The sequence below is a fragment of the Aethalodelphis obliquidens genome, unplaced genomic scaffold (assembly GCF_003676395.1).
Source record: "Aethalodelphis obliquidens isolate GAN/ISIS:26980383/991018 unplaced genomic scaffold, ASM367639v1 scaffold23, whole genome shotgun sequence".
NCBI lineage: Eukaryota > Metazoa > Chordata > Mammalia > Artiodactyla > Delphinidae > Aethalodelphis > Aethalodelphis obliquidens.
Window position 1 is genome coordinate 9,525,835 of NW_020837967.1, and position 18,562 is coordinate 9,544,396.

Genomic DNA, 18,562 nt, shown 5'->3' on the forward strand with positions numbered 1-18,562 from the left:
TGGTGCAATTGAACAAAGTCGTCAGCGGCTGGGGTGGGGCTACACCATCCTCACCCAAGAGGAAAGGAAGCTCTTGGCGAGGGGCTGCTCGTCTTCATTCCGCCAGTGTGGTACACAGGACCCTTGGGCTTGGCTGTGTGACGAGGGCTTGCTTATCCCCCCAGCAGTACAGGCTCTACGTCAACGCGAGAGTCCATCCGGCCCAGGAGCCAGATTACGGTTACTGTTACTATTACTATTACCGTTACTCTCTTACCGTTGGCCCATCATCTTCACGCAGGAGTACACACGTGCATAGTAATCAGCCACACCACACGTTCATTCTCATTCACGCGTTCATTCTAATTCTACTCAGAAGTAAACATCCTGGCAGGCCTAGTTGGAAATGTGGGAAAGAAAACCCTCACACGACTTCAGCCTCCTTATTTTTGTCCCTTTGGTTCCCTGTGTTCCTTATCTTTTCTGTGTGTTTGTTTCCTTCCAAGTGGAAGAAGACACGGAAGAAAGTTCAAGATCAGGGAGAGAGTCTGTCTCCACAGCCAGCGACCAGCCTTCCCACTCTCTGGAGAGACAGATGAATGGAAACCAAGAGAGAGGCGAGAAGACCGATCGGAGGAAGGAGAAAATGGGGAAAGAGAAGAAGAAGGACAGAGACAAGGAGAAGGAGAAGATGAAAGCCAAGAAGGGGAAGCTGAGGGGCCTGGGAGACATGTTCAGGTAGGTGCTGCCAGCCAGGGCCAGCCGGCCCCCGTGTGAGTGCCAGCCCAGTGCAAGCACAGCTTTGACGACCTTGTCTTTGAGGTCAGTGGAGATTCTTCTCTAGTTCCCAGGCTTCGCTGCTGTGTTTTTACTTTCTTAAGGATTGCACTTGAACTATCTCAGACCCTTTTAAAGAGCCTGAAAGATGCTATCTTGCCAACCATGTAAATAACTGTGGAGAGGAAGGAGGGCCAGAGACAAAGGGCCCTCACAGCCATGTTTGTTCTTTTGTGCGTGTGAACAATTGTTCATTGTTGAAGTTGAACATGGAGCCCAAGTTAGTGGTAGCATATAAAGGTTCATTAATAACAAGTCTAATAAAAAAAAATGTTACAAATAGAGCTTCAATTAAGCTGTGTTGATTAATGTAATACTTATTACTTCAGTCGGTAAAGATTTCATTAAATGCAGTCTCTGGCTGTTTCCTGACAGTTGTTTTTGTGCCCCTAAATTATACTCTAGGATTACTTAGCATATCATTTTTTTACAAATCGTGGCTGCACAATAAAAGTGACAAGTCGTTCAGAAGTTGCTCTGAAACTCTCCCATAAACGTTCATTGGAGGTGGTTTATAATATTCAGGTATTTAATGTTAAATATAAAGATTGCTTGATTGTTCCATAAATTAAACCCCTAAACATATCAAGATGATGGTTTAAAATTGAAAACAGATGGCATAGCCCCTTGACTCTTCAAAAAGTAGTTATCCTGCATTATGAATCCCTTCCTTTTAGCTTTTTATTAATTGCAAAATGTGAACAGGAGTTTTTATTTTCATAGAATTTCCTGATTTATGGTCCTGAGGTTGACCTCAATAACTCAGGGAGTTATAGATAAGTCAAGGCCGTGAAGCGAGGACTCAGGCCCAGCCTGCAGGCTACACACATACCAGATGTGTCCTGTGGATGTCTGGCTAAGTCAAGTGCATGGAATAAGTAAACTACAGACACAGATCACACAGAGCCCGGCCCGTTGGCAGTATCAGCTTTAATTTAAATACGGTCGCATTTCCATATTCAGTGCTTCAGAACACTGGGATTTGCATCCTTTCACACCAGAGTTTTTCTTGTTTATATACCGCTCCTCTTGAATGCATTTGCAGTCAGGTCATCTTTCATCATTATATTCCGTGTCCAGGAACACTTACGGATGGAATTGAGCTAACTGCCACTTTATTTCAGTTTCTGTGTTAGGCAGAGGGCTTCTCACTCTATATATGCAAACTGACAGCTGGTAATCAGGCACCTACATAATGCACAGAAATAAAGCTGTTGTCTATCAATTAACATTGAGGGAATTTGCACCCCTGTTTTCTTTAAATCAGAGAATATGAAGTCAGAGGAAACCTCCCCTAGGATATACACATCCCGCCTGGAGCCCAGTCTCACTTCCAGGTGCCCCCCCTCCCCCGCCAGTGAAGTCTTCCTGAAGGCTAATGGCTTGTAGGTTTCCTTCATCGGCCAACATTTATCTGATGGGTTCAGTGCTCTGTTCTTATTGAATAAAAAAGTAAGCAAACTTCTAGGTTGTTTATAATTATTTTAGAAATTATACATTATTTTAATTATACATTATTTTTTCTGTAGCTTGGGACTTCAGAGTAAGAGAGGCTTTATGTTAGAGTTTTCTTTTTGGGGCCAGAGGAGTGGTGAGTGTGGGGACCATGGGGAAATATATATTGTTTCAAAGGGACCCTGAATGCAACCCAACCCAGGCCCGATTTTACTAAAAGTTCTGTAAAACACTGTACGATGTTTTCTCTAGATCAAATTCTACAGATTATACCTCTAACACGTAGTGAAAGCCAGCTTTGTGATAAAGAAGTGGACCCATTTGTAACTTCAAAGGCCTGAGTATTCTTAAAAATCAACTTCTGTGTTTAAGTGCAGGGGCTGAAGGTATTTTCTAAAAACTGAGCTCGCAGTCTCCCAGTGTTTAGGAATGGCTACTGAGAAAATCATGGGTGTCCACACTTTTCTGGGACCAATTTGCTGGAGTCAGCCCGTGTTGGCTCGTGAGGGTCAATTGTTCAGTTTTTAGAAATTTTGCCAGTTGATTGTTAAACACAGCCATTGTTAAAAATTAGATAAGTTCTATAAAAATCAAAGGTAATTAAAAACTCAAAACTCATCACTTCCTAATTATTTTATTACATTTCATTATGATCTCTGCTATTGAGGTTATTTGCGCTCACTGTATTGGCACGGCGCTGATACCACACGCTGGTAGCTTAAAATCAGCCGTGTTGGGGGTACTTATACCCCAGGAAGTGTATGAATTCCACAAAACAGGGCTTTTTCTTCCAGGAGAGCCACATACCACCACATGGAGAATGCAGAGATATCCTAACAGGTTGCAGTATCTTGTCTAGTTGCCTTGAATGTGGCCATCTTCTCTCTGGTTTCCCTTTGGGAAATGGTTGAAGCTTGCGAGTATTCCTCCTTGAAAAGAAGTCGAGAATCCTTTATTAGACTAACAGAAGCTTTTTGTTTGATTGTCTATTGCCTCTAACTCCTTCACAGCATTATGAAATGTCCTTAGTATTTGAGAAGACTCTTAAAGCATTGTTAGACTTTTCAAAACCTTTTTTACCACCTTCCATACCTACTGGATCTAATTATTTGAGACTAATAGACTTGCAGGTTGATTCTTTTATGTTCCCTTTTTTTTTTTTTTTTTTTAATTAACAGAGGGGAATATAGTAAGATTTAAAAATTAGTCTCTTCCTTCCTCTTTGTTCTTTTGAGGAGAATAGGATGTGATTCCCTTAGCAGTGTTGCTTTAAAATACCTTAATCAAAACGTGTATGTGCATATAATTTCTTAGAGCACTTTGTAAGAAGATTTAAGTATAGCTGCCCAACGTAGGCCCGAAGTACAAAGCAGGGGTGTGTGTGTGTGTGTGTGTGTTGGGGGGTGTTGCTATGATTTGTTTCCGTTTTCTGGTTCAGTTATAACAGAAAGAAGAAGGTAAGGGTAAAGGGCATTAGATGTTGGGAGTCTAGCTTTTGAGGCATGTGAGCTTTTCCCCTTTAGTCTTTTGAGGGAAAATAATATGGTTTCCTTCAAAAAACAGGCTCGCAGGCTCTGCTGCCCACCGTCTCTCTCCCCTTGACCCCAAAACACACACACTCTATTCCCACGCCTGTAAGTTGTCTGTGATTTTGTTTACATTTGATGAGGGCCACATAGATGTACCATATCTCAAAAACTGTATCAGAGGAAACCACGGCACCTTGAGTCGGTATTTTTATTCGTTGTTCTATACAGACGACATGGTTTTCTACTTCGTGCATTGAATGGTAGTCACAAAAACAGTTTAATTATTGATAAACAGCTCTAGGAAAGAATGTTGGGAGTCACATGAGTCACTCCTCTGTTTATAAATTATGGAATATATGAAGTGCAAAAGCTGCCTTAATGCAAGTTTTTAAATCACAAATTTAAATCTACAAGGAACCAAATGACAAATATAAAGTGTCCCGTGTTTGTATGAATTTCTCCTTGTACGTACTACATCTTCTTTTGCCCCTAAGGCGCTCCCATTGCCTTGATTTAAAATGGCTTTGGATCTGAGAAGGCTGAGTTTCTCTACTAAAAAGGTAAACTTGACTTTGTTGATGTGACCGTTCTGTGTGAAAAGTGCAGGGCAGCGTGAGGGTCTGAAATGTGGAGCCTTTGTGTATGTCTGATTCTCGGATGCATGGCTATTCAAATTTAATACTCTAAAATATTTCTGAGAATTCTGCAATTGTATGAAATTGTCACCAAAGAGGGAACTGAGTCCGTGCCGTAGAAGGAGAGAGATCTGTTGTTTAATGTTTGAAATGCATCCGTTTTTAAAGGAAGGCAATAGCATTGTTAAGCAGCGTGTTTGTGTGTGAGTTTCCATCTCCAAAATGAAATAATCAATAAGATAATAAACTCCCTTATTTAGGACAATATTCTCAGACAGTAAGCATTTAAAATTATGTATTCCCCTTTTATCAGCCCTTGAATAAGTATAATTCGACGCTACTTTGCCTGAAAAATTAGAATCGTTTTCTTTTGAATGTCATGGAATTGCCTGCCCTCTGAAACGGAAGGTTCCTGGACGTGACCCCACTCACGCCTCAGGTGCTTTGTGTGGTGCTGTGACACATGATGGCCGAGGGCCTGCCGCCCCCTGGACCACTAAAGCAAAAGCCATGTTGCACTGTTACCATTAAAACTGAATCCTCCGGTTACATTGAAAATGATTCCCTGGGTCCCTACAGCATGGTTTTATTCAGTTCTGTACGAGGAAAAGGATAGTTTAGTTTGAAAGCTTGTTTGGTTGAAGTCAGATATACGGCTGTCTTTCCCTTTTTAGAATATAATCGTCTTCAGAACGCAGCGAACACGATCAGATTTTAAAACTCGATGTCATAGTTTGGCTCGCACCTTGTAGGCTTTTGAGAGAATAACAAACACGCGTCTCGGTTGCCTCCCTTACCTGTGCTCACTAACCGTGTGTCTGTACCGTGTTTCTCGTTTAGCCTGGCCAAACTGAAGCCCGAGAAGAGATGAGCAACAAACGAGAGTCCAAATGTCTTGAGAAGCACATATTGCACAGTTCTGTTTTTTGTTTTTGTTTTTTTTTTTAAACAAACAATAAATTTACTTTTAATGAATTCTTAGTGGCTGTTGACAGATTTTGTTTACGACATCAGCAGTTTTGATGGTTTCGTAACACCCACGATAATCGCTTTGGGACTTTCTTTTCTTGATGTCAAGCTTGGGGGTTTACTGCTTGACAAGGCAGAGAAGTGTTTTTTCCTCTCTTTTCTTGGCCCGTTTTCATAGTGGAAAACCAGAGTTCTCACGGCTGGTGTATTCAGAACTCACCCGCCCACACCCATCGGGCGTGAGGATGGGTGCTTTGAGAGTGCGCGATGTACCGGGTTGGTTTTGTTGTGCGACATGGCAGCTGGGGACACAGGCAGGTGGGGGAACAGTCTGCGGGCGATGAGGTGTGTGGGTTGGGATACTCACCCATCCATCCATGGACCAATGGGCCAGTGTGAAAAGGACTTTTTGGCAAAGGTTCTTCCCTTGATGGGTTATACAGTTTAGACAAAAAAATGGGGTGGGGGTCTGAGAAAATAGATATCTTTGCTCAGGGATGGCTGAACCAGCAGGTTCTTCCAGGGTGAAAAAGTAGAGAGACGTTGGCAAATAATGATCCTGAGGTTGCTGGGACCCCAGGGAGTGAGAGTGCACACTCTTTTATAAAAACGTTCCTGGCAAGAGCTGCCAGGTGTTGTCATCACAGGTGTGAAAGCTCGTGCAGGTGGATCTCAGACCGTCCTTCCTTTAGAGCAAAGCCTTCATCCACAAACCCCTCATGCTTCATGGCCCCCTGGGATTTCAGAGAAACTGTAGAGTTAGCTCTATCTCCTGAGAATGGTAGAATTGCATCCCTCTCAAAGAGAAATGTGATGATGAAGAGGAAAGCCATGTCATAAGCGGTATTACGTACGGTACTGGGATGGGAGCCTGTGAGAAGAATTCACCTCCGCTCTGACCTGGTAGCAGTTGGCAGCCCGACCCTCGCCCCCTCCCCGGCTGAGCGAACCCTCCGGTGCTGCCGGAAGGAAGCACACAGAACAGTGTCAATTTGCTCACATCAGAAATAGCAGGACGTGTGGGGTTTTGCCTCGGGCCCAACTGCCCTGTGGATTAATGTGACCGGTTTCTTGTTGGCAGAATTGAATGACATCCAGTGCAGCCTGCTGGTGATTCAGGGGACTCAGTTAAAATAAATGTGGAGAAAAATTAGGCCTGCTTAATGAAACACAAGAGCAGTACTTTGTCACGGGAAAGAAGGAGCTGGAAGAGGACGGTTTTGCATATTATTATTATCTTGTTTGTCACCTGGACAGAGAACCGGTCCTTTATATAAGTACACCTACTGGGAGGTTTCCTTGGAATAAGTTCTGAGTCTGTAAATCCGTTACTTAGTATATGCTTCTTCTAATTTGAAAGGAAACAGGTTCCCATTTTGAACAGAGGAAAGTAAGTGCCAGACTGACCTCTTAGCAAAGATGAGCCCTGGGGCGGCTGATGGCATCCTTGGCGAGGACTCTTCTAGCTGAAGCAGAGAGCCTCTGACATCTCCGGCGTGGAAAGTGACTGCAGAGGGAGCCGAGGGGCGCCCAGCGTGACAGCCGGGCCTTTCTAAGACCTTTGCTGATGTTCTTTAACGCTGCTTTTCCAGAGACCCGCGGCCTGAATACAGAATGCAAGTGTCAAGGATGACACCTACTTTATAGTCTCTGTAAAGCAAGCCTTTACGTAAAAGAAATTTTTGACAGTTCTGAGATGCTAAGTCAATTTCAATACCAGACTGTGTAGAAAATGGCATCTTTTTTCTGCAGTTGATGTGAAAATTGAAGGCTGGTGACTAGTCACTCCTTACTAGCAGTGTAAATAAATACCACACACTGTTGAAAACTGCACTAGAAGACAGGCTTGGCTAATGACATCTACCACGGCATAGATTGGAAATATTCTTGCTGAATGTTTTTTGTTACCCTTAGAGACTCTCTATATCTTTTACATTTAATATCGTGGATCAAGTACATGTTATTCCTAAATGGATTTTTGTCAAGCCACAAAGTATTATATAAAAGTAACTGTTTGATCCTTTCCAGCCATCTTTTAAAGAATTCCCTGGGGTCGTGACTTCTTACATAAGTGAGTGTTGGATGGGTTTCTTCTGACCTATGTTTAATAATGGCCAGTTTAGAAACAAGAGAGTAAAACTGGGTTAGATTTCCTATCATAGTGAAATAACCTATGGTCTCCTGTTCACCTTTCTGCTTACATTTTTTTTTCTTTTTAGGACAGATGAGCCACCCATGCCTTAAGCTCAGGCCAGTCCCCCAGAGCTGTCTGATCCTTTCTTACTTAGGCCGGGGCGTCGCTGCAGCAATTCTTTCTTCTCTCTCCTGCACCCTGCTGCTGGCCCTTCCGTCCTGGATCATCTACTCTGTCCTACCCTCCACCTTAGAGAAAAGTCTGTCTTACCCTACCTCCCCTTCCAAGTACTCCCTCATTTTCCCATTTCCTCCTTTCTCCTTTAGCAAGCCCTGGGATCAATCTCTATCTGCTGCCTCCATTTTCCTGTTCTCTCTTAAACTCCCTTCAATGAAGCCTTCGTCCCCCTTGGCTCCCTAAAGCCTGTTTTCATCCGGCCACCAGTGGCCTCTCCTGCTGCGTCTTCCTGCTGTATTCGCACCCTCTCCTCGGTCCGTGGGACCCTTCGGTGTGTGGATTCCTGTTCCTCTCCGAGATCACCCTGCCGGGGTCGCCTTTCTCCCTGCCCACCCCGTCACTGTCTCCTTTGCCACTTCTGGACCTGCCCCGTCCTCCAGATATTGGAGTGCTCCAAGCTCGGGCCTCAGTCTCCGTCTGTTTTCCTCTATTCTGCAACACAGAACGTTTGCATTCTTAGGAAACAGAGCCTTGGGGCTCTAAAGACAGTCTGCTGGCGCGTGACTCCCAAATTCACATCCCCCGCTCGGGCAGCTTCTTTGAACTCTAGATCAGCTGAGGCTACCTCTTCCCAGGCGCCTGAACCTAACGTGCACGGCTCAGGCATTTCTCCGGATTGTTCCTCTCCGTCTTCCTTTCTCAGGTAATGGCAGCTCTGTTCTTTCAGTTGGTTGGATCCAAAAGCTGGCAGGAGTCCTTGATTCCTATTTTTCCTTATACCCCGCGTTTAATCCGTTACGTACAAAAGCAAAGGCCCATTTGATCTGTTCTTGACACACCTCTGTAATCCTCATGCTTTTTGGCATCCCCATCCCCTCCTGGATTGGGGCAGTAGTCTCCCAGCTACACTCCCTGCTCCTGCGCTTGCTTCTCTTCTCTATATTCCGAACTTCGAAGCCAGAGTCACGGCACGTCCCTCCTCTCAACCCCCAGTTGGCTTCCAGGTCTCTCAGAGTGAAAGAGGAAATCCTGAGTCTCCCATTGGATGCTACAGGATCCACCCCTCCCCCCAGTCCCTCGGACCTCATTTTTTCTCCTGTCTGCTCTGCTGACTTCACCCCGCTACCCCGCCTCCCTTCCCGGAACTGCCAGGCCCTGTCCAGCCTTGGACCCCAGCCAGCCCTCTGCCAAAATAATCTTTTCTCAGACGGTCACGGACGGGCTCCCTCAGGGACATTTAACATCTTCACTCAAGGTCAGCTTTCAGGAGGCTCGTCCAGCACCGCAAACTGTTCCCTCTCCCACGGGACACTTCCTGCCCCACTTCTTGGCATTCTTTTTCTCCTTTGCACTCACCGCCCCCTAACATATGATCCATCCCACTTACCTGGTTTAATAAAATGTCGACAGTGTCAGGGGCTGTTAACCCCTTTTTCCCTGCTGCATCCTGTGCAGACTGCCTGGTGCATCGTCAGTGCCCAGGGAATGTACCAGATGCCTGCTAGCCCGGATCCCCCAGCTCCGCAGTGCAGAACTGCCGGCGGTGCCTGCAACAAGGCCTGCTCAGAGCAGCGTCAGCGATGACCCAAGGAAGCCCGTGTGAACGCGTTCCAGGCCTCACGGCCTTAGGGTTAGAACGCTGAGGTGGAAGTCTGTGCCCTTAGCCCTGAGAGTGCATGGCAGGCCCTGGGAGCCTGGCAGAAATGCAGCATCGCAGGCCCCACCCCACATCTACTGACATCAGAATCTATGCTTATCAGCCCTGGGGAGCCCTGTGCATGTTACTGGTGGAGAGGCTGTCCCTCCTCCAGCTCCCAGAGTTTGCCCACGGCATCACCCTCCCTGCCCGCAGTGGAAACAGGCTTGGGAACCGTCCTGCCGGGCTGCCTTTCCTTCCCTGGGTCCCATCGCCACTTCCCGACCAGAGTTTCTTCAGCTTCCGTCAGACCACGGCCCTGAACCCTTGTCTCAGGATTGGCTTCTGATGAAACCCAGACTAAGATAATGTGTTTGTTGTGTGAACAGATAAAGAAAATCCATAAAATTGCTAGAGTAGGTGGTGGCAGTGCACGTGAGGAATTTTACCTGGAGTGGTTTTGCATGTTATGAGTAGTGACCGAACCAGGGCAGGGCTGCTTGTTTCCGCCTTTGGGAGATGAAATCACCTCCCGAGTTGGCCTGTGGCTGAGGGGATGGTCCCCAGGGAGCAAGTCTTTTCATGCTCCTAGAGCACATCATGTTCTTTGGTTTGTTGTGGAAGTGACTGTTTTCTCTGCTCTTAGTAGTCATAAATGATTTAAGGATTTTCTATTCCATCAGACTTGCAAAAAAGATGATACAGTTTCCAAGTTAAGTCGTCCTGTCGGGCAGGTCCCAACCTTCGGTCTGGGGGCAGTATGGTTGAGGGCTTATAGGTTCAAACAAGGAGTAAGTGTTAACATTGCCCTATGGATGTCTTCCTAAGCCTCAAATGTCAGGCTCTGGGCGATGGCGTAAGATCCTGTCCCTAAAAGAAGTCAGGACCTGGGTTTTACTCTCCACAGTTCTCTGAGCCTCAGAGAGAATTACCTGGTGGCTGACCTCCCCCTTCTGGCGGCCACTCCCCCCAGGTTTAGTTTACAGACTGCCCCACCCCTAGGTGGCGCTCTGGAGCTTTTCCCTCCCAGCCCCACGGGGCCTGGAATGGTCCTGACCAGTGTAAGGTGTGGCTTGACCAAGATGAGGACATCTCACCTCCTTCGTTTCTCCTTCCACAATGTCTGTAATGTTTATAACTTATCTTTCACCTGTATTGAAAACAGCATCTCTGTTTCTCACGATCTTTTGGTTTATGTTACAATTCCAGTCCTTAAACAAAGAAACTAAAGGAACAACTTTACATTCTCTGTCCACACAAAGGAACAGAGACTTTGAACTGAACTGACACAAACTAACTGGAAAATATCCCCACTTTCTGTCCTACGCTCTCTCCATCTCAGCTCTTCCAGTTAATTTAGAGGGCTGTCCATCCGAGACCACTTCTTGGCCCTCCTTTCTGATTTTGGGGGTGATGGGCTGGTCGGTACAACTTTAAAGAGAAGAGCATCCTTTGGGTGGCGTGCGGCCACTGAGCCCTGGGGCGGTGGACAGGCTGCCCAGAGCACTATTCTCAATGCTCCTTTAAATCCTCAGAATCACCTTGTCAGGTAGGTGCTCTTTTTAGCCCCATTTTGTGGATGAAGAAACTAAACCCACAGGTTGGGAGAGGTGAACTAGTTACAGAGGCCACCCAGTGGGTGAGGACGGGGCCACTGAGTTTGAAGGCCTGTCCCCCTTTAGGGGCAGGTTTCCACCCTTCTGCTGGGCCACCCGGCCTCCTCAACCATTTCCTGTGGGTTCTGCTGCGCCAACCCCATGTGGGAGCTGCGACGGCTGTGAAGGTCGTCACGTGAAGTGGCCACTGCTGCTGCGTGCTCTGAACATGTAGACCCCTGCTGCTAGCCAGGAAGCGTGGAACTTAGTACCTTTGGAACCTGGCTTTTGTTCCTATTTGATTTCTGAAGCTTATTCTGTCTGTGGTCCTCTCTCTCTCCAAAATAATTCTTAAGGACTCAGGAATTTTACTGTTAATTAAGAATTACCAGTTGCCACATCCCCTTGTCCACAGCTGACCCTCAAACTGGAACGCTAGCGACAATGATTTCGAAAAGGCTTTCCTCCTGCTCTGCTCTCAGGATGGCCCCCTAGTCCTGTGAAGGCTCTGACCTCCTTGCTATTTTCACACCTCATTTCCCTTCCCTTTCTACACACCTTCGCGATGGATCCATCACTGCTGTCTCGTTTATTTTTTTCTATTAAAATAATTGAGAGGCTGTTCGTCCTTTCCTGGGAGTATGCTCTCAGCGTCGACTTCCTCTTCTGAGCCTCCGGTGTTTCTTCTGCCCCCTCTGTCTCACCCACGCCCCATCCCTGCCGCCCACATCAGCACCTGCCTGGCCCTTGGATGTGCTCAGCCCTGGGGCCTCCCCTGGGAGGCTCTCCCGGCTCCGTGCCTCCTGCCTCGGTTCCTCCACTACTGTGTCCATCTGGGATCCTCATCCCTGGCATTGCCAGATTCCCACTGCTGCTTGCAGGGAAATAATTTATCTAATTACTGCTTCTATAACTGACTTTAGCCATCAGGAGAGCATCTCAAGTGTACTTTTGAATTCCTAGAATTTCAGGTTTCTTTTCTTTCCTTTTTAATTTTATCTCCTTTTAAAATATAATGCCAAAAACTTTTTTTTTCTTTCTTTTTTTTTTTTTGCGGTACGCGGGCCTCTCACTGTTGTGGCCTCTCCCGTTGCAGAGCACAGGCTCCAGACGCGCAGGCTCAGCGGCCATGGCTCACGGGCCCAGCCGCTCCGCGGCATGTGGGATCTTCCCGGACCGGGGCACGAACCCATGTCCCCTGCATCGGCAGGCGGACTGTCAACCACTGCGCCACCAGGGAAGCCCCAGGAACATTTTTAATTGAGAAAAATGAGAGTATCTCCTTTATCTCAGTATAGGTTGATTCTGGAACAGTTTCAGGCAGGTACTCTAAGAAGAGGGCACTTTTCCTTTGGTGTGTCTCTGGAGCCTAGCTGCGGCCGCTTGGCAATGGCAAAGCACTGATAACCACTTGTGTAGAACCCTCTCTACTGCGCACCCAAGCTGTCCTAAGCACACCCGGGAAGGGCGATTCCCCTGAAATAAACTTGGTGTGATGTGTCTCCACATTCAGGTAAGTATAAATGAGCAGTAAACCTCCTGATGGGCCATCATATTTGACAAGTAATTCTATTAAAGATGAACTTTCACGGCTTCTTTGCAAACTGGCAGGTGAGAGTGGAGATCCGAGGCCAAAGAAGTCTTGTGAAGGGCAGCGCGTTCCCTAGATGGTGCTTCGGGCAGGAAAGGCCCTTACCTGGTGGGGGGTGTGGCGTGGGCCTCTGGTCCCGATGACTTCTTTTTTGTAGTTTATTGAAGGACAGTTGATTTACAGTGCTGTGCCGGTCTCTGCTGTACAGCGGAGTGACTCGGTTATACACAGATAGACATTCTTTTTTTTTTTTCCTTCCCGCTGCCTCTTAAGGGAACTGCCTCTTCCTCCCACCGTATCCAGTGCCCTCTCTGTCACCCCGTCAGCTGTGCTGTCGGGTGACTCGGAAGCGAGTGCGGTAGGTTTGTGCAGCCATGCCTCTCACACAAGAGTCACCTGGGCAGTGAAATGAATTCTGAGTGTTTCACTCCTCACCTGGAAAGAATTGTTTCCAACCATGAGGGGGTGGATTCTTTTCAAGTCTGTTTATGGAGCGTGTGTGATTCTTCGGTAACTGTGAGGTAAAAGCTTTAATCCACACATTCCACGAATACTTGCTGGAGGCCTGCTCCAGGCAGGCTAGGCTCCACGCCAGGTGCGGGGGATTGTGTGACGGGTGTAAAGGGAGCCCGAGGGGGCCCTGGGCCTCAGGAGGGGGCCTGTAGGGGTTGAGGGGGGCTCAGAGAGCCGGTGGGCCCAGCCCGGGAGGCAGAGTCAGCCTCCCTCCAGAAGATGACCTCAAAACCGAGGTCCTACAGATGTTGTGACTTATGTATCTGAAGGCGCTTTTGGAGGAGAGGAGGAGTTTTCATCAGAGGGATTCAGACTCCTTTGATGTGATCCTCCTCAGCAAGAAACACATACGCGCCAACAACTCCAGTAAACATCGTGCCGTCTGATCCCTGCCCTTCCTCCTCGTGATGGGCTCTAATGCCGAGAGGCACCAGAGTATAGAGCTTGAGAGCCTGGACTCTGACCTTAGACGGCTCGGGGCCAACTCCCAGCTGTACCCTCGGCAGCCTTGGGTTTAGGGCAACTGCGTGAACACCTTTGTGCTTTACTTTTCTCAGTTGTAAAGTGCGGATCATAATGGTAGCTGCTCCCCAGGGTTGCTTGGAAGCTCAAGTGAGCTGATATGTACAAAGCACTTTAGAACCCGTCCTGGCCCAAAGAATGCGCTATGTAAATGCTAGCTGTTGTAGTCACTATTATTGTTCGGTAATTCCATTTTCGAGAAAAATGTTGAGTCCCACCAAGTCAGTTTTACATCTTTAATGGGTTGCCACACCCTCTTTGAAAGATGCTATTTAGGTGGTAGAAATCCTCTAGGTTTGCAAAGGTGTGGGGGGAGGAGCCTGGAGGCATTTGAGAAGCAGCGTGGCTCATCGTGAAGGACTCCTGACTCAGTTAGGACCTTATCCTGAGGACGCTGGGAAGCCTTTCGAGAGAATGACTTGATAAAATTTACATATTTTTAGAAAATTATAATTTTTAATTTTAAAAATTAAAAGGGCTGAACCAGAGAGAACACAGGAACTCTGTTAGGTCTCTGTTGTAAAAATCATGGCCAGAAATGGTGGTGGCCGAGGGGACAGAGATACAATATACATTTCTCAGGAGGAAGGTAGGCGACTTGATTGTTTGGTTAGATATAAAAAACGAGAGAAAGAACAGTAAGAAATAATTCCACGTTCTGGCCTGGTCGGCTGGGTGGATTGTCACGTGCAGACAGGAAAACCCCGGAAGAGGATCGTATTTGTATACTTGGAGGAGGAGAGTGACATGTTGAACCTGGGGTTTACTTATCTGCAGGTAAAAGTGGAGGCGACAGAGGCAGAGGAGGGGGAGGCCTGGCGAAGTGGAGATTTGGGAGCTGAAGACAGAGAAGGTGACTCTGAGCCCGGGGCAGCATCAGTGGAGGGGCTGCCCGGGAATTGTGTGCAGGGGCAGAGGCCAGAGCTCTGAGGACCCTTCAGATGCCCGGGGCCTCAGCATGGGGATCAGTTGGCAGGAGGAGATGCTGGTGATCGAGGAGAGGCCGCTGCAGAGAGAGGAGGAAAAGCAGAAAAGTGTGGTTGTCAAAGCCAGGGCAGGAGTACGTTTCTTTTTACAAAATTATTTTATTATTAAAGTATAGTTACTGTATGGTATTATATGTTACAGGATGTCAGCATAGTGATTCACAATTTTTAAAGGTTCTCCTCCATTTATAGTTTTTACTCAATATAAACTATTGGCTATACTCCCCGTGTAGTACAGTATATCCTTGTATCCTATCTTACACCCAATAGTTTATACCTCTTACTCCCCTGTCCCTAATTGCCTCTCCCCGCTTCCCTCTCCCTACTGGTAACCAATAGTTTGTTCTCTATGTCTGTGAGTCTGCTTCTTTAAAGAATGAAATTTTGCCATTCGCAGCAACGTGGACGGACTCGGAGGGCGTTATTTTGCTAAGTGAAATAAATCAGACTGAGAAAGACAGATACTGTGTGATATCACGTAGATGTGGAATCTAAAAATACAACAGACTACGAGTGCATTTCTTACTCGTTAGAAGGATGTGCTCCCACCAAGGAGTCACAAGTGCTCATGGCCTCGGCTCCATGGGAGCTGCTGACGTCAGGAGGTGTCCCTGGACCCGTGTTGAATGGTGACCGTTGTTTCGTGCTGTACTTTAGTGTCTCTTTGTGATGCCAGTACTGGCAACCTCCTGACGCTAATTCTTGTTCCAAGTTAAGGATATTATATATCAACTCCTGTTTCAGGAAGCAAAGCTCTTTTTTTTTTTTCCCCAACACTCTCTACACAAGCACAGAGACCTGTGCCAGATTTCCCTGTTTTTGAGCAATAGAAATGATGTTTTAAGTGGCATGTTAATCCCAACTGCCAATTTTCACAAAGGTTTGTAGAAATTGGGATTCGAGGAATTAATTTTTTTTAAGTAAGTTATTACCAAAATATAACTTGGAAGAAAGATGAATAAAATGATGAAATGGTTTTGTTGACTGTGGGATCGCTCTTTCCTTCGAGGTGGGAGAATTTATCGTCTCCCATCTCTGTCGTGTTCCCTCCTGTTGGCAGTTGTCGGGTTGCTGCACACGTGACCCGAGCGGGTGGACCCTGGTGACTCAGATGCTACGTGACAATAGGACCCTCCTCCACTTTTCTCTCCAAACAAGAAAAATCCTGAGGTCAGATAAATTGCTTGCTTCATCAAAGAACCAGCTTTAAAATTACCTTGTGTGAAAGATTTTTTTTTTTAAATATTGTGACATTTTAACCATTATGATACATACTCAGGAGTCCTCATTTTCAGACTGTGCTTTCCCAGGACGTATTTTCCCAAGATTCATGAGTGCTTCCGTTCCCGTGGCTTCAAAAAAAAAAAAAAAGAAATTTTTTTTTTTAATAAACTGTGATTTGCAGATATCTTTGTTTTTCAAGGCAACACTGCTCATGTTTTACGTTCCATCCAAGGGGATATGAAGTTTTGGCTATGTTCAAGTTTTTAATGGGTTTAGATACTGTTCAATTGGTATATTGAGCATGGCCGTGATTTTAGTTTATTGCTCTTTCCTGAAGGGTTCCTGGCTGTGCTCTGCTTATATACATCATTTTTAAAAACCTTTTTATTATTTTTGTATGCATTTTTGCTATCATGAATCATTCTGTGTTTTCTGTACTTTATAGCCATTACTGCATTCAAAAACATTGCAACTAGATTTCTTTCTGGAAATATACTTCCCAGGAAAGTGTAAAATTATATGTATTCCCTGCTGTGACACAATTTTGACTTCTTTTATATTTTCAGTAATAAGGTATTGTAAACTAAGTAATTTTTTAAAAGCAGAAAATGTAACTAGTTAGCTATTGTTTGGTCATAGTTAGAAACCAGTACAAAGCTTTAGAAGGTTATTACGAAGACTTTAGATCTGTCTTCTCAACTTCAATGAACAAATAGAAAAAAACTTATATAACATTTTTCCTATGGAACTCTTTTCTTGAAAGGTCCCATATTTAAATATAGTTTTATCCATATGGGTCTTATTATCTTTACTGTCAAAGTTTTACGCTTTTTCTCTTAGAGTAGACCCCCGTCTAGTCTGGCAAAACTCCTTTGAACATTATTTTTCTTGTGAGATGAGAGTTATATAATTCGCTAAAGCAGGGTTTTCATACTGTTTCCAGATACTCTGGTCAGCAATAGAACAGGATATTTTCTTCTAGAAGTTTCTTCCACTGTCCTGAATACATGCAGCTGAGCTGCAGCTGTCTAATTAGAGAGAAACACCATTAACGGCCGAATAATAAAGTGTGTGAAGGTGTCTCTGCTCCCCCACTGGAGAAATGCCCACATAGCATCAACAACAATGAGGGGAAATGAAATCACTTCTGACTCAGGGAGTGTGGTTTGCTTCTTGTTTTCTACTGAGAAGGCTTTGTCAGCCCGAATGGCGGTATTGTCCTGAATGGAGGAGGCCCCTGTTGGCAGGTTTTTTGGTTCTCATTTAGTTCCGCTCTCTCCCTCTTGGAAGGCTGTTGGCCCCATCCTGCTGTCCCTTGGCCACCGCGGAGTGACTGTGAGGGTGACATCTTGAGGAGAAAATTAGTTGCTGGGAACTGTAGGACTGAACCAGTTGAGGTATTGATGTGAAGATGGGATCCTTTCCAAAGATGTTGCAAAGAATATAGTCTCCTTTCCTTTATTTGGGAATCTGAATACCTGAAAGGAAACACTCCTTCTTGCCTTCTTATCTCCGTGCTTTTATCTGTGAGAAATGGTTTTGGTTGTAGCACAATAACTGTGGATAGAGGAAGACACGGCTTATTTTTCTCTAATTTAAAAGAGGTCTGAAGATTGACCATCCAAGCCGTGTATGGTGGCGCCAGAGCGTAAGCAGTGTCACTACCTCCTTTTTACTCAGCCATCCTTAATATGTATCGCTTTATTTTTTTAATTGTGGTAAAGTACGTATAACATTTACCATCTTATCCGTTTGGAAAAAAAAAACTTTTTACATTGAGGTATAGTTAATTTACAATGGTGTGGTAGTTTCAAGTGTACAGCAAAGTGATTCTGATATATATGTATATATTCTTTTTCAGATTTTTTCCGTTATAGGTTATTATAATATACTGAGCATAGTTCCCTGTGCTATACAGTAGGTCCTTGTTGATTACCTGTTTTATATATAGGAGTGGGTATATGTTCATCCCAATTTCCTAATATGTCTTGCCCCTCCTCATCCCCTTTGGTAACCACAACTTTGTTTTCTGTGTCTGTGAGTCTATTTCTGTTTTGTAAATGAGTTCATTTGTATCATTTTTTATTTTTTTTTTGTTTTTTTTTTTTTATTAATTAATTAATTTATTTATTTTTGGCTGTGTTGGGTCTTCGTTGCTGCGTGCGGGCTTTCTCTAGTTGTGGCGAGCGGGGGCTACCTTCGTTGTGGTGCACGGGCTTCTCATTGCGGTGGCTTCTCTTGTTGCAGAGCACGGGCTCTAGGCGCGCAGGCTTCAGTAGTCATAGCACGCGGGCTCAGTAGTTGCGGCACACAGACTCTAGAGCGCAGGTTCAGTAGTTGTGGCCCACGGGCTTAGTTGCTCCGTGGCATGTGAGATCTTCCCGGACCAGGGCTTGAACCCACGTTCCCTGCATTGGCAGGCGGATTCTTAACCACTGCTCCCCCAGGGAAGCCCTGTATCATTTTTTTAGATTCCACATAAAAATGATCTCATATGATATTTGTCTTTGTCTGACTTACTTCACTTAGTATGATGATCTGTAGGTCCATCCATGTTGCTGCAAATGGCAGTATTTCATTCTTTTTTATGGCTGAGTAATATTCCATTGTGTGTGTGTGTATACATAAATATATGTGTGTGTGTATACACACACACACACACACACACACACACACGTATATATTATATACCACATCTTTATCCATTCTTCTGTCCTTGAACATTTACGTTGCTTCCATGTCTTGGCTCCATCTAAACCATTTTCACATTGCTGTGTAAC

General features: G+C 45.4%; 1 protein-coding gene across 22 annotated transcripts in view; it reads left to right on the forward strand.

Moving 5' to 3' along the window:
- The window catches only part of PARD3 (par-3 family cell polarity regulator), a 673,340-nt gene that overhangs the window by 426,009 nt on the left and 228,769 nt on the right, over window positions 1-18,562 (forward strand). For 20 of the 22 annotated variants that reach the window (XM_027121740.1, XM_027121747.1, XM_027121741.1 and 17 more), the window contains one exon: window positions 486-717. In XM_027121740.1, the coding sequence (XP_026977541.1) occupies window positions 486-717 (232 nt within the window). Of the gene's footprint in view, window positions 1-485; window positions 718-5,275; window positions 5,411-18,562 lie in introns of those variants that run through there. The other 2 variants (XM_027121759.1, XM_027121758.1) reach the window with 1 other exon arrangement.